The 21887-nt window shown below is 54.2% G+C and overlaps 3 protein-coding genes across 4 annotated transcripts in view; all 3 read right to left on the reverse strand.

Moving 5' to 3' along the window:
- Nucleotides 1–11814, reverse strand: part of CLPTM1 (CLPTM1 regulator of GABA type A receptor forward trafficking) — a 30780-nt gene extending 18966 nt beyond the window's left edge. Inside the window, exons 1-2 of the mRNA XM_037148025.2 lie at nucleotides 11719–11814; nucleotides 5925–6037 (exon numbers count right to left, since the gene is read on the reverse strand). Coding sequence (XP_037003920.1) covers nucleotides 5925–6037; nucleotides 11719–11790 — 185 coding nt within the window. The 5' untranslated portion in view covers nucleotides 11791–11814. The remainder of the gene's footprint in view (nucleotides 1–5924; nucleotides 6038–11718) is intronic.
- Nucleotides 11815–16632: 4818 nt separating this feature from the next.
- Nucleotides 16633–19037, reverse strand: APOC2 (apolipoprotein C2). Of its 2 annotated transcripts, XM_053668879.1 has the most exons (4): nucleotides 18929–19037; nucleotides 17296–17371; nucleotides 16968–17127; nucleotides 16633–16824 (listed from the first exon to the last, which is right to left on the reverse strand). In XM_053668879.1, the coding sequence occupies exons 2-4, from the start codon at nucleotides 17348–17350 to the stop codon at nucleotides 16707–16709; spliced, it is 333 nt and encodes a 110-aa protein (XP_053524854.1). In that variant the 5' UTR covers nucleotides 17351–17371; nucleotides 18929–19037; the 3' UTR covers nucleotides 16633–16706. The 2 variants fall into 2 exon arrangements, with proteins under 2 accessions (XP_053524854.1, XP_037003950.2); XM_037148055.2 differs by lacking the exon at nucleotides 18929–19037 and having other exon boundaries at nucleotides 16633–16885.
- Nucleotides 19038–19327: 290 nt separating this feature from the next.
- APOC4 (apolipoprotein C4) lies at nucleotides 19328–21733 on the reverse strand. The gene is made up of 3 exons (XM_037125968.2): nucleotides 21592–21733; nucleotides 19738–19879; nucleotides 19328–19619 (listed from the first exon to the last, which is right to left on the reverse strand). The coding sequence occupies exons 1-3, from the start codon at nucleotides 21671–21673 to the stop codon at nucleotides 19454–19456; spliced, it is 390 nt and encodes a 129-aa protein (XP_036981863.2). The 5' UTR covers nucleotides 21674–21733; the 3' UTR covers nucleotides 19328–19453.
- Nucleotides 21734–21887: the final 154 nt, after the last annotated feature.

A 21887-nucleotide genomic window follows, 5' to 3' on the forward strand; every position in this document is an offset into this window, starting at 1 on the left:
GAGCAGACAAGATGCCCCCAAAGGCCGTGTCTGGGGAGAGACCCCAGATTCCACGGTTTGCTAGTGTGGGGGACCCGGCACTGCCCCAGTCTCCATGCAGACCCCCGGCGCCAAGTCCTCCAGGAGCTCCTGGTGACCGCGGGGTGCAGGGGCTTGGAGCCTGGAAACCTCCGACCTATAACACGTGACGCCCCAGGCCCCTGGAACCCCTCAAGTGAGACAACCCAACGAATCTGGAACCCCAGTGTTCTGCAAGCTCAGAACCTTAGAGAGCAACATTTTAGAAACCTCAGCTAAAAACTGGCAAGAGGTAGATATAGATAGTAAATAATGGGTTAGTCCTGATTTTTACTTTTATTATTTTTATTTGTTTACTTATTTATTTTTAGAGAGAGGAGAAAAGAGAGAAAAAAAGAGAGAGAGAAACATCCATGTGTGGTTACCTCTCCCACACCCCCTACTGGGGACCTGGCCAGGGACCCAGGCATGTGCCCTGACTGGGAATCCAACTGGTGACCTTTTGGGTCCCAGGTTGGCACTGAATCCACTGAGCCATACCAGCCAAGACCACTCCTGATTTTTAGTAGCAATGGGCTAGGTTACTCAGACCAACTCTCCTGTTGGAAAAAACTTGGAAAAGCCCAATAAAATGAACACATTAAGCCCTGACCAGCATAGTGCAGTCGGCTGGGTGTGGTCCTGCAGAGGGAAACGCTGCCAGTTTGATTCTGCGTAGGACACGCCTGCACTGTGTCCCCAGCTAGGGCACATGCAAGAGGCAACTGATCCGTGTTTCTCTCCCTCCCTTCCCCTCTCTCAAAAATAAATAAATCTTTTTTAAAAAATGAACACAATAAGAATATCAATATTAGTTCTCTATATATAATTATATACCTTGATATAATAGGAATACGTATACACTGTTCACGTGAGAGAAAAAACAAACATCTAAAAAAAAAAACATCTGCTGTATTCGTTCGGGTCTCTCAGATACAGCAGCTGTGTAATTATTAAGTGAGAGAGGACTACTGAGTAATTACAGGTGTAAGGCGCTGGACAGCAGAGGGGCCGCGAGCCCGAGCCCGAGATCTAGGCTGCAACCCCTGGCTCTGAAGCCCTGCCCTGCCACTTACTGCGTGGCCTCCGACCAGACTCGTAACCCTCTGGGCCTCCGCTTCCCGCACAGTGAAAGTGGGGCTAACACCACCCCCTCGTACGAGCACTCAGTACAGATTCAGATACATACACAGTGACGTCTACGTATCATCCAATAAAGCCCGGTACATATTCGGAAGGTATGAATGTTACTTATTGCTGTCGTTTTCATCACAGGAAAAAGGCACACAAAACTCTGGAATGGAAAAACACCCCAAGGGCATTCTGGTGTGGGCAGGGTGCACGCCCCTGCCAAGCCCCAAACTACGCCAAAGGGCAGAACCAGGCAGGGGGGCCTGTCTCTATGTAGGAACCATGGAGCCCTGGGGTCTGCGGTCTCGGGAGCCGTGGCCCTGCTGAGCCACCTGCTGCTTCCCCAAAAAGCCCGACACACGCAGCTGGGGAAGGTCTAGCAGTGCCCATCTCCGGGGACCCCTCCGCCTCCGAGACAGGCCCCACCTGAGTGGCTACGCCAAGGAGGTGTGAGGGGGCTGGGGCGCCCCTTTGCCCCCCTTCAAGGTGTGGCCTGCAGGGGTCCCACCCAGTCTGGTCTTCTGGGCCCCTGTAAAACGAGGCAGATCGGACCAGACCTTTTTAGGGTTCCAGCTCCCCAGAGCCTGAAGACAGGAGAACATGTGTGGACTCTCATCCACTCAGACGCTCCCGGACACGGCCCCCCACCCACGCGTCCCAGGCCAGGGAGCCCTGCGGAGCTCACCAGGCCTGCAGGGGACCAGCCCACACCTAATGCTTTTCAACTCCTGAGTAAGGGACTAAAAGACTTTGAATCCGCACTCCTACCCCACACAGGTATTGCTTCCACGGGTTCATAGAATGTTTTAACTTACAAGGAGATGTACAGTGAAACTCGCCCTCCATTTACCTACCCAGCTCCCATCCCACCTCCCCTCCAGGTAACCAATGGTATAATTTGAGGATGGAGCCCACCCCAAAAAAGGCCACTTTAATGAAATCTGCTGGAAGCTTTGGGGAGCGACCCCTCAAAACCAAGCCTGAATTCCATGTTAAGAACTCCGTGAGGGACTCTGACGTGCTGTTTGGTGCTGGCTGGCTCTAAGGAGGATTAGCCTACATGCAGCTGCAGAAAAACGCCTCTCTGAAGGAAGATTCAACGTGGAAGGTTTCTAAGACATTTTTAACGAAAAAAAATCAAGGTGCAGAACTGTGTAAAACAGGCTGCCTCGTGTAAAAATGAGGGGAAAGATAAAAATACTTGTTACTTGTACCTGCGGAAAGCATAAAAGAAACTGCTATGTAAGAAAATGCTGCCCTGGCTGGGGAGGCTCAGTGGGTTGAGCACCGGCCTGAGAACCAAAAGGTTGCTGGTTCAATTCCTGGTGAGGGTACAGGCCTGGGTTGGGGGTCAGGTCCTTGATTGCAGGTATGCAAAAGTCATTTCTCCCCCTTTCTCCCTCCCTTCCCTCTCTCTAAAAATAAAGAAAAATCCTTAAAAAAGGAAGAAAAAGAAAACGCTAAGCCCTTATTGGACATGGGGGCGGCGGGGAGAGGAACGGGCCCCAGGCCGGGGGAGCTCGGGGTCCGGGTCGGGAATGACGCACGGAGCCCAGCCGACGTGCGCAGAGCTCCCTCCTGCACAGCTTCTCAGTGTCCTGCATGACCCTCTGGGGGACGCCAGGCAGGCGGCTCCGTCCCCTGCCAGAATGCGATGAGCGACTGCATTGAGGACCAGGGGCGACTATCTTTCAGCTGTTTCTCTTTATAATACACATTCTAGGGTTTTATAAACAGTGAACGAAAGCCATCTGAAAGCAACCGTGACCAGCTCAGATAGAGGGTGGGCCAGCCCCTGCGCCCCCAGCCAGCGGGGGTTCTCCTGGAACGGAACTCCTCCCACGACCTGTGGGCCGCTGGGGCTCCTCTCTGAGGTGGGGGCTCGGGCATCCGAGGGCACTCACCTGACCAGGTCGCACAGCTCAGGGAGGGGCGGGAGGTGGCGCAGCTAAGACGTCAGAGCAGGCCCTGCTCTTAGACCCAGTCTGACGCTACCTGCCCCTCTGAATTCTGGCAGCTGATCCCCTATTTTGAGCAAGCGGCCGCTCCCAAGTTTCCTCTACTGAACACCGCTGTCTGCAAGCATTTGTATGTAATCTCATCGAAGGCCAATCACAGGTCCGTGTTTATACAGGACGACCACCGACGTATCACACTTCTTCGTTGCTGCCTTCTTTACGTTTCTCTGCATTGTCTGGGTCGTTTCGCTTTTGTACAATAAGCACGTATTAGTTGGAAGTTCAGGGGGGAGAAACCAGTTAAGACGGCACATAAGAGACAAGTCGGTGCCGCCCCTGAACCGCCGTCCTGCTCTTCCTCAGAAACAGAACCCTTGTTTTTCAGCAGGGTGCTCGGCTTCCCAAAATAGAGACCACACTTCCCAGGCTCCCTTGCATCTGGCCATGGCCATGTGGGAATGTTCTAGCAAGGAAGATGACTGTTTTTAAAGATTTTATTTATTTTCAGAGAGAAGGCAAGGGAGGGAGAAAGAGAGGCAGAGAAATAGCTATGTGCAACTGGTTGCCTTTCTCACACCCACAACTGGGGACCTGGCCTATGACCAACGCACGTGCCTTGACTGGGAATCGAACCAGTGACCCTTTGGTTCACAGGCCAGCACTCAGTCCACTGAGTCACAGCAGCCAGGGCAGGGATGACTTTTACACAACGATGTCCTAAATCCCTTAGAGCTGATGAGGGGCGGAAGTGGCTGCGTGACCGCGTAGTCTGGGCTCTTGACCATTTTGCTGCCTCCCCAGGAAGAAAAAGAAACATCCACCACATAAAAAGGTAAACAAAGGCCCTGCAACCAGGTCTAGCCAGGCAGAGATAGAACCCAGCCCCAGGTATATTCTGCTGCCCCACCCGGTATCTCCCCAGGGCTTCAGTCAGAAGCCAGGCTTCAAGAACGCATGCCCTGTAATCCCACGGCCCCGGAATGGCCCCATAAATCCACATGTAGAAGCACCACTACCAGCTATTGCAAAAGGACAGACTGGTCCTGGCTGCTGTAGCTCAGTGGATTGAGCACGGGTCTGTGAACCGAAAGGTCACCGGTTTGATTCCCAGTCAGGGCACGTGCTTGGGTTGCCAGCCAGGGCCCTAATAGGGGGCACACGAGAGGCAACCAGTTGATGTTTCTCTCATACTGGTGTTTCTCTCCCTCTTTCTCCCTCCCTCCCGTGTCTCTAAAAATAAATAAATAAATACAAAAATAATACAAATGGAAAAAATACAACGAGGATTAAATTTTTTAGCCCTGGGTGATGTGGCTCAGTGGACGGAGTGCTAGATTGCGAACCAAAGGATCGCCAGTTCAATTCCCAGTCAGGGCACATGCCTGGGTTGTGAGCCACGTTCCCCAGTAGAGGGCGCTCAAGAGGCAACCACACATTGATGTGTCTCTTTCTCCTTCTCCTCTCTAAAAATAAAAAGCCCTCAAATAATTCCTTCAATTTGTTTCTCCCCCCTGTCCTTCCCCTCTAAAGATAAATAAATAAATATTAAAAACAAATTTTTAAAACTTAAAAAAAATTAAAATAAATATATAAATAAAATCTAAAAGAAGAAAAAAGGGATGGACTGCATGACTCCAATGAGGTACCAAGAGCAGTCAAATTCAGAGACAGAAAGGCTGGCAGGAGGAGAAGAGGAGGAGATCGTGTCTAATGGGGACAGAGTTTCTGTCTGGGAGGAGGAGGAAGTTGTGGAGATCAATGGTGGTGACGGTTGCACAGCATTAAGTATAAATGTCAATACGCTTAATGCCGCTGAAGACTACACTTAAAAAAAATTAAAATGGGCCCTGGCCTTGTAGCCCCACTGGTTAGAACACTGTCTCAATATGCCAAGGTTGCAGGTTCGATCCCTGGTCAGGGCACATACAAAAATCAGCCAGTGAATGCACAACTAAGTGGAATAACAAATGAATGTTCTTCTTTCTCTCTCTCTCCCTTCCTCTCTAAAACCAATCTTTAAAAAGAAAAGTTAGCCCTGGCTGGTGTAGCTCAGTGGATTGAGCGTGGGCCTGTGAACCAGAAGATCGCGGTTCGATTCCCAGTCAGGGCCCATAACTGGGTTGCAGGCCAGTTCCCAGAGCAGGGGATGTACTAGAGGCAACCATACATTGATATTTCTCTCCCTCTCTCCTTCCCTCCGCTCTAAAGATAAATAAAACCTTTAAAAAAACCTTAAAATAGTAGTTTTATGTGTACATTGTGTCTGAATTGTATCCCCCCGCGAAGTGTTAACCCTCAGCAGCTCGGTGACTGTATTTGGAGATGGGCCTGTGAAGAGGGGACTAAGGCTAAGTGAGGTACTTGGGGGCCTAATCCAACAGGACTGGTGTCCTTCTAGAAAGTGGAGATTCGGACACAGGCACACACAGAGAAGGGACCACGTGAAGACGCAGGGAGGCGGCCACCTGCGAGCCCAGGAGAGAGGCCTCAGGGGAAAGCAGACCCGCCGCCGCCTGGATCTCGGACTGCGGCCCCAGCACCGTGAGCGGTTAGTCTGTGCTGTTTAAGCCTCCCGGTTTGCACCATGTGTTCCGGCGTCCCCAGAATGTTAGGAACGTGGTCTGTTTTACCACATATTAAAAAAATTCTACCGTACAGGGGAAAAAGACTCCCCACCAACAGAAAAATGATAGTCATCCTCAAGGACTTTTTCCTTTCTTTACGCTTTTCTTATTTCACCTTTCTGCAGTGAGCAAAAGCCAAGCAGCACCTGCGCACCTGAAGAGCACACCTTTGATGACCTGCCAGGCATTGGGCGCTGGCTGGGGCGGCGGGTTCTGGGGCTGGGTCTCTGCGGGCAGGTCCCTTCCGATGCTGCCATTGCTGGTCACCTGCGGGAGACAGAGACCAGGGTGAGGAGGGAGAAAGCAACGTGAGGCACCAGGTGTGTCTGAGGCACCCCTGTGTGCCAACACCTGGCACGGAGCTGAGCAGAGAGAGGGTACTTGCTCCAGCCTGGGGGTCGGGGAGGGCTTCTTGGAAGAAAGGACATCAGAGCTGAGACCTAAAATACAAGTGGCCGGTGCAGAGGAGGCAACGAGGGAAGCAGCAGCTGCAGAAACAAGGACGGCGAGAGACACAGCCTGACTCTGAGGACTGTCCACTGCTCTTCGGGGCTGGGGCTCAGGGAGTGAGGAGGTGGCTGTGGGGGACAGTGCAGAAGGGGCCACGTGGCAAGTGCAAGGTGCAGGTGTATCTAAATGGTCCTCCCCAGGACAAACCGCTCCCAAGGCCCCCTCTGTGGCCGGCCCTGTGCAGGCCCATTGCTTCAAGAGCTCCTGAAACAGCAGGTGAGCAGAAAAATGGCACCCGGAGTGCGAACCACAGCGAAAGCGGGCGCGGCAAATGCAGTGGGCTCCACCCGCGGGCTGTAACTCCAAGCACCTCCGACCAGGCGAGTGGAGGCCCAGGGAGGCGAAGCTGACTCGGTGCATCCCCAGGAAGGACGACTGCAGCAGCAGGCCAGCGAGTCAGGCAGGGCTTCCCAGAGGAAGACCCCTCACTCAGAAACAGAAGCTCAGCAGCAGAAAATTTCACGTTGGGTTTAGAAGGGCTGAGATGGAGAAATTCTTCCTGCCCCTCTCCTTGCACCTGCCGCCTTCCCGGTCCTGCCCTCTTCCTTCCTCCCCGCCCTGTCCCCTTGCCCCTCAGCCTTCGAGAGGTAGGACGGAGATTGTCATAAAGACTGTCATGGTCACTGTCAGGGCTGGCAGGGCGGGGGCTCAATAAATACCTTTGGAATCAACAAATGCTCCCTCAAGGGCTTGCCCCCAGTACCCAGGCCGCCCAAACCCACCCACTCCGGGGTCTTCCTGTTCAGCCCTGCCCCCACCGCAGCCCTGAGCCCACTCCTCTGCAATGTCTTCTGTCAGCTTCAAAAGCCCCGGGGCACCCTGGCTGGTGTAGCTCAGTGGATTGAGGGCTGGCCTGTGAAGCAAAGGGTTGCCGGTTTGATTCCCAGTCAGGGCACATGCCTGGGTTGCAGGCCAGTTCCCAGTAGGGGACACATGAGAGGCAACCACACATTGATGTTTCTCTCCCACTCTTTCTCCTTCCCGTCCCCTCTCTCTAAATAAATAAATAAATAAATAAATAAGCCCTGGGGCACAGGGACAGAGGCCCTCCTGCCAGATGCAGCTGCCAGGGACCTGCAGCCAGTGTTTGTTAAACTGTCATCTGTCACTCCCCATCCCCTTTACCAGCAAGCGCTTTTCCCTGCCCCTGTTGCAGTGCAGGACAGCACCACGGTGAAAGGCAGGAGCTCTGCGCTCCAACAGACCGAGGGTGCAGGACTTGTCCTGCTGTTCCTGGCTGTGACATCTCGGGCGTGTCACTTCCCCTCTCTGACCCAAGGACTACGGCTGGACTGTGAAAATACAGCTATGTTTTGTTCCTTTGTGTGCTGACAAAGGTATTTCCTGAGCACCCACTATGTGCCAGGCCCTGTGCTGGGGGAGGGGGCCGGGGACCAGTGGTGGAAATACAGCTCTGGGCCCTGCCCTCCAGAGCGCAGGGTTTAGAGGGAAACACACCCACAGAACAGTAAACAGGATCACTAAACACAGTCAACGGGCCCTGGTTGGTGTGGCGCAGTTCACTGGGCGACGTCCCACAAAGCAAAAGGTTGAGGGTTCAATTCCCAGCCAGGGAACATGCCTGGGTTGTGGGTTTGGTTCCCAGTCAGGGAGCACAGGAAAGAAAACCCATCAATGTTTCCCATGTTGACGCTCTTTCTTTCTCACTCTCTTCCCCTCTCTAAAAATAAAGTTTTTTTTGAAAAACAATAAATAGAAAAAGTGCTCTGGAGGAAACAAGCAGGGGGAAATGATAATGACTTTTGGATTGAGGGGATGGGGGGGGCTCCCAGAGGAGCTGTCTTTGACAAGTGGGTGAAGGATGTGCAGGGGAGAAGGAAAGACTCAGGGAAGAGCTGGCCAGGGGGCAGGGGAGCTGGAACAGGCACAACGGCCCCCTCGTTCAGGGCTGGCCTCACTCGGGGAGGGCAAGTCAGGGTTTCCAGCAGGTCTGAGCTGATTCTGGGTCAAGAAACGGAAGCCTGAGGCCAGGCCAGGATTTGATCCCGCAAGGCGCTGGCTCCCAGGTCTGTTCTCTTATCTGCAACCGTAGGCAAACTGGCTGGAAACCTTCCCACGGAAATGCAAATGAAAACTGCAACGACACATCACTTCACTAGGATGGCCGGCATCAGAGAGGTGGGCAGCCCCGCGCACAGGAGAGGGTGTGGAAAAACTCGGGGGGTAGGGGGGCGCCGTACACTGCTGGTGGGAAAACGAACCGCTGCTCAGAAAGACACGGCCCACGTCTAAAATGCGCAATGTGCACCCGCCACACAAACCGGCATCCCGCTCCTGGGTCTCTATCCGAGAGAAACAAGAACGGGTGTCCATGCGAAAGCTTATTGGCCAGTGTTCACAGCAGCATTATCTGTAGTAGCCATAAGTAACCAGATGTCCATCAGGGAATGAATGAACAAACTGCAGTACGTGTGCACAACGGAACACTACTCGGAGACAGAAAGGAGCACCGCTAGGGGCAGAGCGTGACCGCAAAAGGGGGTGCACGTGTTCTCAGGCTGGACTGTGCTGATGCTTGCGCCGCACAACTGCGTAAATGTGCTAAAAGCCACCGAAGTCTATCCTGACAAAAGGGGAACATTACGGCATCCAAATCACACCTCAATAAAAAGGTAACTTCCGGTGGCTCCCACTTCCCTTGGAGTGAAGGCAAAGTCCTCACCATGGCCCTGCCCTCCCCAGTCCTGCCCCCACCTCCCTGCTCTCACTCACCTCCCCTCACTCACCAGCTCCAGCCACACCGGCCTCCTCACTGCTCCGTACCTCACACCAGACACCTCCTGCCTCTGGGCCTCTTCTTTACCTGAAAGGGTTTCCCCCCAGGTATCTGCCTGCCTCCCTTCCTCATCCCCTTCAAGTCTCTGTTTAAATGTCACCTCCTCAGAGAAGCCTTCCCAGACCACCCTGTTTAAATTGCAACTCCCCTCCCACTTTATTTCTGTCCGTGGCACTTACTACCATCTGACCCACCATGTCGTTTCTTCTTTATTTATAGTTAGTCCCTGTCTGTTCTTCTACCCCTTCATGGAGAACATGAACTCCAAGAGGGCAGGACCGCTGTCTCGTTCACAGCTGCATCTCCAGCGCTAGCAGGGGGCCTAGCCCGTAGTGGGGACAAAATACACATTAACCCAAGGAACGAATGGTGGATTTCGGGGCCCTGTGTCTCAGTCCCTGGCTGACAGAGGAGCAGGCTGGCTGGGGCGTGAGACTGCCGAGGCCTGTCTAGACCCCACAGGCCAGGGGAGGGAGGCAGTGGCTGTGGACACAGCAGAGACTAAGACACAGCCCCTGCTCCTGTCCAATCGCACACAGAATACTCACTAAGGGGCTTGGGAAGCAGCTGAGAGCATGAGGCCGGGCCAGGGCTTGGATTGCTCGGACTGGGACGTCCTCACCGAGTGCCTGGGTCCACCGTGGGAATTCCACCTCAGCCGAGCCTCTGCCTCAAGGTCCACTCATCCCACAAACACCGAGCGCCTACTCTATGCGGGTCCTCAGCTGGGCAGTGCTGGGGACACAGTGATGACCACGACAGTCCCAGTTCTGCCCTCCAGGGGCTCCCAGGCCAGTGGAAGAGACAGATGGACAGTGACAAGCCAGTGTGGGCAGGACTCAGGACAGAGGAGCCCACGAGGCAGTGGGAGCCCTGACCCAGGCTGAGAGGGTCAGAGAAGGCTTCATATGGGAGAGGAGATCAGGGAGGTACAGGACTTCCAGGGACCCACCAGGTGAAGAGAAAGAAACACAAGCACAGGTCGTGAGCAGAGACAGCGAGGCGCACTCCTGAAAACAGAAGGGCTTCAGAGGGGCCGAGGCTCCTCTCATCCCAGTGACTCTCCAGCAGGGGCAACTGTGTCCCCCCGGGGACAGTCAGCAATGTCTGAAGACATTTTTGGTTGTCACAACTGGGGAGGGGTGCGTATGCTCCGGATATCTGATGTGTAAAACATGTCGCTAAATGTCATAAAGTGCGCAGGACAGCCTCCCATAGTGAAGACTGTCCAACCCAAAATGTCAGTAAGTGCTGAGTTGGAAAAATCCTAGTGCAGTCTGCAGGAAGTCAGATCATGCAAGGCCTTGATCTGCTAAAGAATTTGTACTTTATCCCGAAGGCAAAGGAGCACTGTAAGTCTTGACAGGAATGCGGAGGGAGAGGACTTTTCAACAAGACTGGGGAAGCCCCTGAGACAGGGACCAAATCTTCAGTCCAATGCTAAGCAGGCAAACATTTCCTGAGGCCACCTCTGAGCCAGGCCCTAGCTGTAGATGCTAAACCAGGTATGCGGGGCGGGCTCTACCACGTAGATCTCATCCTGATGTCCTCCCAGGTGATGACAGTACCTACCCCTCATCTTGGCTTCCCTTAGTCCCCAGCACAGAGGTCTGTCGCCACCCTAGTCATCCAGGATTAGAATTCTTTATATGTCAGTCTCTCCCACTCCAACAGTGGCAGAGACACGGCTGTAGCCATCTTTGTGGCCCATCCCATGGCCGGCCCTCCTGATTAACCCCTCCATTCACCACTGGAGAAGTAAGGGCCCAGAGAGAGGCAGAAACTAGTACAAGGTCACGGAGAAAATCGGCTTCATTCCCCCCTCCCAACCTGCACCTCTCCCCTGTGCTGCCTCCCACATGTCAGTGACATCCCAGTGGATGGGTCGACAGCACCTTGCTGTCACGCCACAGATTCCCTGAACACCTGAAGGGTGGCTGCCTGAACTAGCAGCCTCAGTTTAGTTGAGGCGGTGATGGGTCAGAAGTCAGCAGCACCTGGACTAAACCTCCCATAGGATTAGTTTATGATAAAAGCGCACCTATCCCAGTCCTGACCACCCCGGGTCCACAAGGCCTGCTAACTGCCATATGGAATGAACCCCGAACCCATCCTGGGTGACGTTCTGCAAGCGACTTCGTCTCGCTGTTCCTTGGACTCCCATCTGTAGTATGGGTCTGTCAGCTCCCACTGCCTGTACCCTTACCCACGATGACTACCAGACTCCCCCCAGAAACACAAAACTCCCAATTAATCAGTCAATGACCACACGTCAGGTAGGCACTGCAAGAGACCCTGAACGCCAGATCACTCTAGGAACGGCTGTGAATCCTGGAATCAAGAGTCAAGAACTAAGAAGCCAGGATACAAGTCTGCGTCCCTGCGCGCCAGTCTCCAGCTCGGGCAATGAGCCCGGTAGCCGCCCGGCGCGAGCAAGCAGGGGACCTGGCGCGCAACAGGGCCCCACTTCCCGCACTGTCCGGACTCCCGGGCCGCCCGGCCCCGCCTGGGCCCGGTATTCAAGGTCCCTCTGGGTAAGTGGCCCCTGATATACAGGGTTCTGCGGTAAGGGGCAGGACATGCCCCGTAGGAGGCCCCCCAGATGGGGAAGAACCCCTTAGTCCCCTCTCGGCCTCCGTACCTGACCGGAGCCTCCTCCTCCGGCCGCCACCACGGCGCTGCCTGCCCCGTCCGTCTCCTGCGCCGCCGCCATCTTCCCGCTCCGGGTCCCCGCCCCCGCCGCCAGCCCCGCCCCGTCCCCGACGGCACCAGTGCGATCGCGCGAGATTTCACCTTTGCTTGACCCGCCGGCCACCGTACGGGGCAAGAACGCCGCAGCCACGCCTCTCGGAAAAGCGGCTTCCGGCTATGAAAGAGTCAATCCGGCCACCGTACTTCCCCCTCCTAGTAGCCCTTTTGTTTCCCCCTTGTAGACACTGCCTGCTCTGAACTCCCAGGACTTTCTGAAGTAACATATGCGTTTCCCACAGTCTCCATTACTTTTGCTCCCTCGAATAAACTCGCCTCTTCCAGGTATATGAGCCTTCTAAACCGTCCTGCTCGCTTCACTCCGATGGTTCTTTGAATTCTTTCCGTTTCATATTTCTTGAGCTTCCCCGGCCACCGTAACGCTTCAAAACGTCTGTCTCGAGCCACGCCCCTCTTGCGTTAAAGAAACCTTCCTGGCCACCATACCCAGACTCGCAGCCTAAGGTGTGTGGCCAATACCTTCGCCCTCTGAACTCTTGCTAACTCAACCTTTCACTCCAAGTACCCTTTAGGTTACAGTGTTCCTGTCCACTCAGAGCATTATTATATCAGGGTTCTCACGGCCACCACACCTCGAAATTGGATCCTGGCAGCCTCTCCACTAGCCCCCGGGCTGCTATTTTAGCAGCGCGTCCTCTTGATGGTTTGCTTGCTTAGAGCAAACATTGCAGCCCTGAACTCGGCTTCAGGCACTCTACGAACTCCATGCTTTCTTAGCTATGTATCTGTCTACAGCTCTAAGCCTGGGCACTTGTTCAGAGACTCTTGGCTTGGGGAGGGTGTTTACGAAGGGGGACAAAATTTCCAGCGGCTGTTAAGCCTTCACCAGTGAGTTGGGTGCAGATCTGACCTGAGTTCACACCCTGGTTGTACTACTGATTGGTTAAGTGATCCCGGACAAGTAACATCTCTTTGAGCCTCAGTTTCTTCCTCTTATACACTAGGCATCATATACGCACCTGGCCCCCTACCTCCACTTAGTAAGTGATCAACATCTTGCGCTCTCACCGCAAACCTACACAATGGAAAAAATTCCAATTATTATTTTACTATCTACTTCCTCCACTTTCCTCTGGGTCTCTCTCAGTAAATATCTCACCCTCCTGGAAATCCACCCTGGCCCCCCCAGGCCGGGTGGGGCACCGCCTCCCAATGCTCCAAGATCCCTGGACTTCCTTGTCCCACCCTGCTCACTTCCGGTCATCAATGTCAGGGATGGGTATATTGTGTCTTGCCTCAGGGCAAGCAAGCCAACCCAGACTGTCCCAGTGATTGCTGTGTCCTCCAGCACTTCCCCAGGAGGTGATTGCTGAGTGAAAGGAAGAAATTCTTGAGTGCAAAAAGTGAATGACTAAGCCCTGGCTGGTGTAGCTCAGTGGATTGAGCACGGGCCTGCGAACCAGACAATCGCAGTTCGATTCCCAGTCAGGGCACATACTGGGGTTGCAGGCCAGTTCCCAGTAGGGGATGCATGAAAGGCAACCATACATTGATGTTTCTCTCCCTCTCTCCTTCCCTTCCCCTCTAAAGATAAATAAATAAATAAATCTTAAAAAAAAAAAAAGTGAATGACTTACCTATGAGGGCAACACCAGGGCAAGAAGAAACCTTAGAAAACTTCATGCTCAGTCCCCTTCTCTGACAGATAACAATAGTAGTAATGATGATTTTGTGACATTGTGGGCCCAGTCTTTAAGTCCAGGGGTGAATGTACATACTAATTAAATCCCTAAGACAGAGTAGGGGAGGAGTGGAGAGAAGCAGACTGAGATTTTGTAGGCCTCTTTTAAAAGTACAGAACGACAAGGACAGTTTTGAATAGAGGACCACAGAAAACCCAGACAAGTGAGAGGCATTGAAGCTAGATTTTCAGCTTCCCTGTAACCCTGTTTCTGCTCTCAGTTCCAGACACCGAATGCCCCAGTCTGTCTTCCCTCTCCCATATACAGCTGAGATCTGGCCTGTGGAAGCATTAGAGGCTCTTGGCTAGACTGTGACCTTTGATGGGACCCCTGCAAAGCCCTTCCCCCATGTCTTTTGAGAGACCAAATAAATTCCTTCCAACTAGCAAATAATCACAAGCCCTACCCACTCTGCCCTCCACTAGGGGACGCCCAACACCAACCAGAGGCTCTGATTTCAGGTTCTAAGGGAAAAGGGGGCTGGGGACCTGAACTGGGTCTTCAGAAGAGACTGGGGTCTGGCTGGACTCCTGGGTCTGAGGGAGAAATCAGGGGTCCCAGGCTCCTGAGTTCTCGGGGAGGAGGGGTCTGGGGGCCTGAACTCTGGGGTCGTGAGGGGAGTAGGACTGCAGCAGAGACCTGAGAAAGGAAGGAGGAGTCTGGGAAGGGCACCGGGATTGGTTGGAAGCAGAACTGGCCTGGGCCGAGGTTTGGTTTGGCTTGAGTCCGTGGGAAACAAGTGGACAGAGAAGGGATTGTTCCCCCAGAGCACCCCCCTCTCCACCACCCGCTCGGTTTGGCAGCCTCAGCTCCTCTTGGGCCCTGGGACTTAGGGACGTTTCCCACAACCCCTCCCCAAGGCCCGTTTTCCACTAGATTCACAGCTGCCCAGCCTCAGGACCTGGGAAACTGCCCCAGCAGTGTGGAGAGGCTGGCCCGAGATTAATACCAAACAGCTTAGGAGAAATACAGGCTCTGGGTCCTTAGAGGCCAACAGTCCCAGCCCTAGGACCTGGGGCCCCAGGACCACCCTCTACTCCCTCAGGATCCAGGGGTCCAGGTGCCCGGCCCCCCTACCCACAGGACCCAGCACTGCCTCTCCCAGGCTGCAGGGCCTCTGTTCTTATTTGCACACCCTGTGCTTTTTGCTTGCCATACCCCACTCCCCAGAGACCCTCTTCCAGTCACTATCCACCGCACCCAGGCCCAGGGTCAAAGGAGTGCCCCACCCCTCCCCCACTCTCCAGTAAACACATCCCCAGCCACAGTGCAGCTGCGATGCACAGCCCTGTGACCAGCTGGGGCCTCTTGGGGGCCCTCCCTACACCCAGCCTACCACCTATCCAAAGTGGCCGCACCCAGGCCTTGATATCTGCACTTCTTCTCCTTATATTGCTGAAGTTATCTTCTCCGCTGGTCGGCTTGCTCATCCTCTGCCCACTCCCCACCCCACCCCAAATACCTTCTCTGTTAGTGTCTTTGAGATGGAACAGAGCTTCTGGCCCTGAGCAGGAGCTCAGGAAATGTTACAGCTGTTGTTCATTAGAAGGGAACAACTGACATACAGATTTTATTTTATTTGTTTATTTTTAGAGAGGGGAGGGGAACGGAGAAAGAGAAGAAAAACATTGATCGGTGGCCTCTTGCATGCCCCCAACTGGGGGCTCGGCTGGCAACCCAGGCATGTGTCTGGACTGGGAATCGAACTAGCGACCCTCTGGTTTACAGGCCAGCACTCAATCCACTGAGCCACACCAGCCAGGGCAACATACCACAAATTGTAATCAGTAAAACCATATGAAATTGGGCCAGGACCCAATCAATCAACAGGTTTTCGAGGGAGACAGGACTGTCTGTCTATTCCCCGCGGTATCCCCAAGGCCTGGTAGGGTTTCAGTAAATGCACAGGAATTGTCACGGATGACAACTTTTGCAGGTCTGTCCTCGTGGGTCGCAGCCAACCTGGGCACTGACTTCCTGTGCTCAGCAGTGATTTGTGGGCACCAGTCTCCCCTCTATCACAGGAGTGGTGGAAAACTCCGGGCGATGGAGAGCACTTTTAAAGTGTCAGTCTTGCCCTGGCTGGTGTAGCTCAGTGAACTGAGCGAGGGCCTGTGAACCACAGGATGGAGGTTCGATTCCCAGTCAGGGCACATGCCTGGGTTGCAGGCCAGTTCCCAGCAGGGGACCCACAAGAGGCAACCAACCACACATTGATATTTCTCTCCTTCTCTCCTAGTTTCCTTCCCTTCCCCTCTAAAGATGAATAAATAAAATCTTTAGATAAATAAATAAGTAAATAAAGTGTCAGTCTGACTCATGAAAGAAATATTAACAATCCTCCCCATTCATGCCTGAACCGTGACCTTTTATTGTAAGAGTGTAATATCGGTGTGCTGTCTCCCGGGGAGAACTAGCCCTTCCTCACCAATCTTTATCTCGGTACCTGTAAACACTGATCATTCCCTTGAGGAAGAACTGCCTATTCTCCCAGAAGGAATGGCCAGTCAGTCGAGCCACAAAAGGTGCTTGGCATGTAGTCACTTTTGTCTAAAACATATTTCAGTAGAGCCCCCACAGTGAGACTTTGGAATCCCACCCGAGTGAAGGAGGCTTTGCTCAGAACTTTCCCCAGTCGGACCCCAAATGCTCTATCCAGGCTTCTCTGGCGTCAGTGTCCCAGTGTTGGTGACTTCCTGTCCGGTAATGTATGCTCTTGACTCTTGCTTTCTCTTTGCTCTTGCTTAATAAAGTGCTTAACTATTCACCTTCAACTTGGGGTTTTTATTGTCTGCAAATCTGAACCTCCAAATTTAAGTAGCCACGATCTCCTACGTGCCCCTTAGCGGCACACAGCCCAGGCCTTGGACACTGCGGCAAGAGGCCACTGCAGGTTAGCCATGTCCACAGTCTGTCATTTTACAGATGAAAAAGAAGGGCCTTGGTGAAGGGCAGTGTCTAATTTTGTTGTTATGATCACTGATGGTTACTATTCACCTCTTTGTTCCCGCTCACCAGGTTAGGGCTACGTACATATAATAGGTGCTCAATAAATGTTGGCTGGAATGAATGGGTCCCTGAAGTCTCATAAAAGCAACCACATCAAAGAGAAGAAATTTGTCTTTTTTTTAATTGATAAGCAATCAGGCTAAAGTTGGGAGCCAGATGCTGAGAGCTGCTAAGAAGCGGGGAGTTGAGGGGTGGTCGGGGCCCAAGCAGTTGTTGGGCTCTGGACTATCTCCTCTCCTGTGCGTGGTATCCAGCTGTCACTCATCTCCGGCCAGAAGAGAAAGGACCTGGTCAGTAAAAATCCCTGCGTAAGTGCTCACAGCCTCTGTGCTTTTGTTGTACATGTCCCTGGGGAGAAAGGACAGAGGGTCTGAGGGAAGAGGGGCTGGGGGCCTGGACTCCTGGTGTGTCCAGTAGAAGTGCCTGGTACCTTATTTTCTCGTCCACAGAGGGCAGGTAGGTCTTTTGGTACAGGTCCTTGGCCGCTATTTTGGCCGAATCCCAGTAACTAAAAAGTGATTCCTGCACCTGGGAGAACAGCGAGGAGCTGCTGGCCTCGTCTTCCTGGGTCAGAGGGACCCCCTGGACTTCTGCAGGGAGAGAGTGGATTAGGAGAGCTGACAGACCTGTAGCAGAGAGAGAATGGGCAGGGCGGGAGAGGAGGGGGCGGGAGCAGGGCCAGACCGGAACTGCCGAGGAAGACGCTTACCACCCGTCTCCCTCCTCGCAGACCTGCCTCCCCTGCGGGTCACACTCACCAAATCCCAATACCAGGAGGACCAGAAACAGAGCCAGGAAGTAGCGGGTGCCCATGGCGTCAGAAGACCTGGAACACTGAGGAGGGTGCGGGGTAGGGTGGCTGGAGGCGTCTATTCCCGAGGCCCTGGCATTCAAGGGGAGGGGGTTGGGCTCCCCCCTCCCACACCCCGTCCCAAGCCAAGTTCCTCCTGGGTTGGCTTGGACCTCCCTGTCTAACATTCTTTGACTGCACTCCTGATTTTTTTTGGTTTTTTAGACTTTTTTTTTTTAAGATTTTATTTATTTATTTATCTTTAGAGGGGAAGGAGAAAGGGAGAGAAACATCAATGTATGGTTGCCTCTAGTGCATCCCCTGCAGGGAACTGGCCTGCAGGGAACCTGCCGGCAACCCAGGCATGTGCCCTGACTAGGAATCGAACCGCGATCCTCTGGTTCACAGGCCCGTGCTCAATCCACTGAGCTATACCAGCCAGGGCTAGACTTTTTAAAAAAAGTTTTAAAAATTCATTTGAGAGAGAGAAAAACACCAGTTTGTTGTTTCAGTCATTCATGCAGCCACTGGTTGGCTCCTGCAAACGCCCTGACCTGGAATCGAACTGAACTCACAACCATGGCACATCAGAATGACACTCCAACCAACTGACCCGTCTGGCCAGGGCCTCTCCTCCTGATTTTAACATAATAATTCTAACATCCATTCATTCACTCAAGAAACACTGCTTGAAGCCCTGGCTGGTGCAGCTCAGTGGACTGAGTGCAGACCTGCAAACCAAAGGGTTCCCGGTTCGACTGATTCCCAGTCAGGGCACCTGCCTGGGTTCCAGGCCAGGTTCCCCCATAGGGGGCGCTCGAGAGGCAACCACACATCGATGTTTCTCTCCCTCTTTCCCCTTCCCTCCCCCTCTCTTTAAAAATAAATAAATAAATAAAATCTTAAATAAAATTAAAAAGAAGCATTTCTTGGGCACCTACTAATTTTCTTGAGCACCTACTAAGTGCCAAGCACAGCTCTGGGCCTGGCTGTGAACCCAGCGACAGTCCTGCTCTTAGGAAGCTGTCATGAGAGAGAAACGCCATTAACAAATATTGAATGAGCCCTGGCAGGTTCGCTTTAGTGGGTTAGACCACCGTCCCAACACACCAACATCCCCAGTCAGGAGAACCAACTGAAAAATGCATAAACAAGCGGAACAACAAATCAATGTTTCTCCCCCCTCTCTCTAAATCCATAAAAAGTTATTTTAAAAAATAAATATTAAATGAGGAAGATGTAATGTGTCACGAGGAGATAAGTGCTCCGGAGGGGGAGGCGTGCTGTGCAGCCCGGGACCCCTGCAGAGGGAGGTGTTTATGTCGACACCCTGTCGCTGCAGGGACTTGCGTCCGGCTCAGTCAGACTCAGGCAGCTTAAGTGACTGTGTTTGCACTGCCCTTGTACTCCCGTTCGCTCACTCTGCCTGTGCAGCTCTTGAAGAGGTGGGGGGATCTGACCCCGGAGGGGGCCCCGGCAGCGGCAAACATCCTCCGGTTCTGAATTCTGTGTTTCCAACCCAGGAATCTAGCATCAAGGACTCCTGAACAATCTTTGCCCCCTCCCTGTTGACCCCCCACCCATGTTAGCCCCTCTCTTACCACACTCTGGCGGGCAGTCCTCACCAGCTCCCAAGGGAGGGCAGAGAAAGGCTTTATAGCTCCTGGGATCCACCTCCCCTCCACGGCCACCGCCACCTGGTTGCCTAGGCCAAAGTCCAGGCCAACAGAGCCACAAGGGGTGGGGTAGGGGTACAGAGGGCAGTGACACCCCGTGAGGTCAAGCCACAGAGGGCCGCCACTCTGAAAGTTCACCCCTGAGAGAGACAGGCTGGGTGGGGGCTGCGAAGGGGCTGGGGCTTTGGGCGCCCGCCAGGAACGGGATCCAGGGTCTTCCTAGAGTGGGCAGTAAAAGCAGGGCCATGCGTGAGGGGTCCCCGTGGGGTCCTGCAAACCCCGCCTCCTCGCCAGCTTTCAGCCCCCAACGGCCCCTCCCTGGTCAGATGCCTCTTCCTCTACTCATTAGCCGCTGGGGGGGTATGGGGTGCGGTCGTCTCTGGCTTCACTGAGGACAGATGCAGACACAGACGCAGGCAAGAATTTCTTTTATTGTGGAGGCTGTGAACACTAAACCTGGTCCCGGTCCCCGCAGAGAAACTGGGGACACAGGTTGTGGGCCTTGTTCAGGAGGCTCTCCTTGGAGCTGCGGAGCCAGGCCTGCGTGCGGGGACCCAGGTCCTTCAGGTGGTCCTCATAGTAGGTCTGCGCAAAGCCCTGGACGGCTGTGGGGACCCTGTGGGGGAGGGGATATCACAGTTGGGAACCCAGGCTCCCCCAAGACTTTACCTCATTCACACTCTCCTCCCTCAGACCCAGGAGTCCGGACTGCAGCCCCTCCAGCCGACGCTCACCGGAACCACTGCCAGGTCTCTCTGGTCTTTGTCACCAGTGGCTCCATGAGCCCCTTCATCTTGCCCAGCATCACGTCCCAGGATCTGCTTGCCAGCCCTGGAGGGGCGCTCGGGGAACTCGTAGGCACGTCCTCCTGGCATTCTAGGTGTGACAGAGGGCGACCTGGGTGGGCTGAGACCCCAGAACCCTTCCTCCTCCTTTTCCCTCCCTGTGCACTGTCACTGTCACCCCTGTCGCCCCTTGCCAGCCCTTGTCACCCCCGGCCTTCACCTCCTTCTGTGTCCCTCTCACCTTTGGTCATCTCCTTTCACCTTGTGTGCCCTCCCGTCAACCGACCCCCTGTCAGCCAGTGGCTGTCTCCTCAGTCTGCCACCCAGCTCTCTGACCCCCGTGTCCCTCCCCTTGCCTCCTCCACTGCTGATCTTGCTGCCCCTCCATTCTCCTGGGCCCCCCACACTGAACTCACCCTACGGGCAGTGGAGGGAGCGCACAGGACTGTCTGCCCCTCAGGGGTGGAGGCCGGCACGGCTGTGCTGTCCCGGTGGGCACCCAACTTCCGTGCCCACACCCGATGGTCCCGCGGCCGTGCACCTGGGCAGAGCCTCGCCCCCAGAGCAGAGCCACCGCGCAGGTACAAACGGACACACGTGTAGAGAGGTGCCCACGCGACCTGCGCTAGGCCCTTGGCCAATGACTTAACCTCTTCAGGACTCAGTTTCCCACTCATCAGACTTGGATAATGACAGGCCCTACCTCATCGGGTACTGTGGGAATTCAGAGGGGACGCGTGTAAGGCACTTGCCACGGTGCCTGGTGCCATGTAGGCTCCTGTCACTTGTTAACGCTGTAAATGCGTGTGCTCAGCCCCAGTGAGCTCCCTCCGGGGCACACAGACACCCTCCCATGTGCCCACGCACTCAAAGCTTTTGCATAAAGACTCCAACAAAGGCCCTGGTAGAGCTGTGGCTGGTGTGGCTCAGTGGATTGAGTGCTGGCCTGTGAACCAAAGGGTTATGGGTTCAGTGCCCAGTTGGGGCACATGCCTGGGTTGCTGGCCAAGTCCCTAGTGGGGGGCACATGAGAGGCAACCAGATATTGATGTTTCTCTCCCTCTCTTTCTCTCTCCCTTCCCATCTCTAAAAGTAAATAAAATCTTTAAAGGAGCAAAAAAAAAAAAGCCCTGGTACAGTAGCTCAGTTGGTTAGAGCGTTATCCTGATACACCAAGGTTGTGGGTTCAATCTCTGGTCAGGCCACACACCAGCATCAACCAACGAGTGCATTAATAAGCGGAAAAACAAATCATTGTTTCTCGCTCTCTCCCTTCTCTCTGTTTTAAATAATTTTTAAAATATTTTATTTCTTTTTAGAGAAAGGGGAAGGAAGAGAGAAAGAGAGGGAAAGAAACATCAATGTGTGGTTGCCTCTCATGTGTCCCTACTGGGGACCTGGCCTGCAACCCAGGCATGTGCCCTGACTGGGAATCAATCCGGCGACCCTTTGCTTCACAGGCCCTCGCTCTATCCACTGAGCTATACACTAGCCAGAGCTCAAATAATTTAAAAAAAAAAAGAGCCCATAAAAACACACATGAGCACGTGTGCATAAACACACGTTCACAGACACACTTACCAGGACTACATACCCACCCTCATACATGCACACACACAGAGCCACTGTCCTTTGCTCCAACCCCATGTACACACCGCTGCCGCTGCCGCTGCCACACACTCCCAGGCACGCACACCACGAGCACACGAGCGCCGCACCCACGCGCCTGCAAACTGCACTGCAGGTCAGAGTCCCGTGCACCCCGGGCCGCCGCAGGGCCCCCACACCCACCCACCCACTCACCCACAACACAGGCCAGGAGCACGGTGCAGACGCAGAAGCAAAGGGAAGGCAGGGCCCGGGGCCTGCACCCAGGGAGCCGCATTTCTGGGGGTTCTGACTCCCTGTGCTCAGCCGTCTGGGTGGGGGGAGGCGTGGGGGCGGCTGCCCTGAGCAGAGCCCTCCCCCCGCGCCACCTCCCCACGCCCCCTGGCAGGGACTTCAGGGAGAGAGGGACCTGGATGGCAGCAACGGTCAGAGGCTCCACCCGCCCCCGGCCGGCCTCCCTCCTTCCCAGCACCCTCTCCGGACAGGGGAAC

This window comes from Artibeus jamaicensis, unplaced genomic scaffold, assembly GCF_021234435.1.
Source record: "Artibeus jamaicensis isolate MK-2021 breed Jamaican fruit bat unplaced genomic scaffold, CSHL_Jam_final contig_1526, whole genome shotgun sequence".
In the NCBI taxonomy this organism is placed as follows: Eukaryota; Metazoa; Chordata; class Mammalia; order Chiroptera; family Phyllostomidae; genus Artibeus; species Artibeus jamaicensis.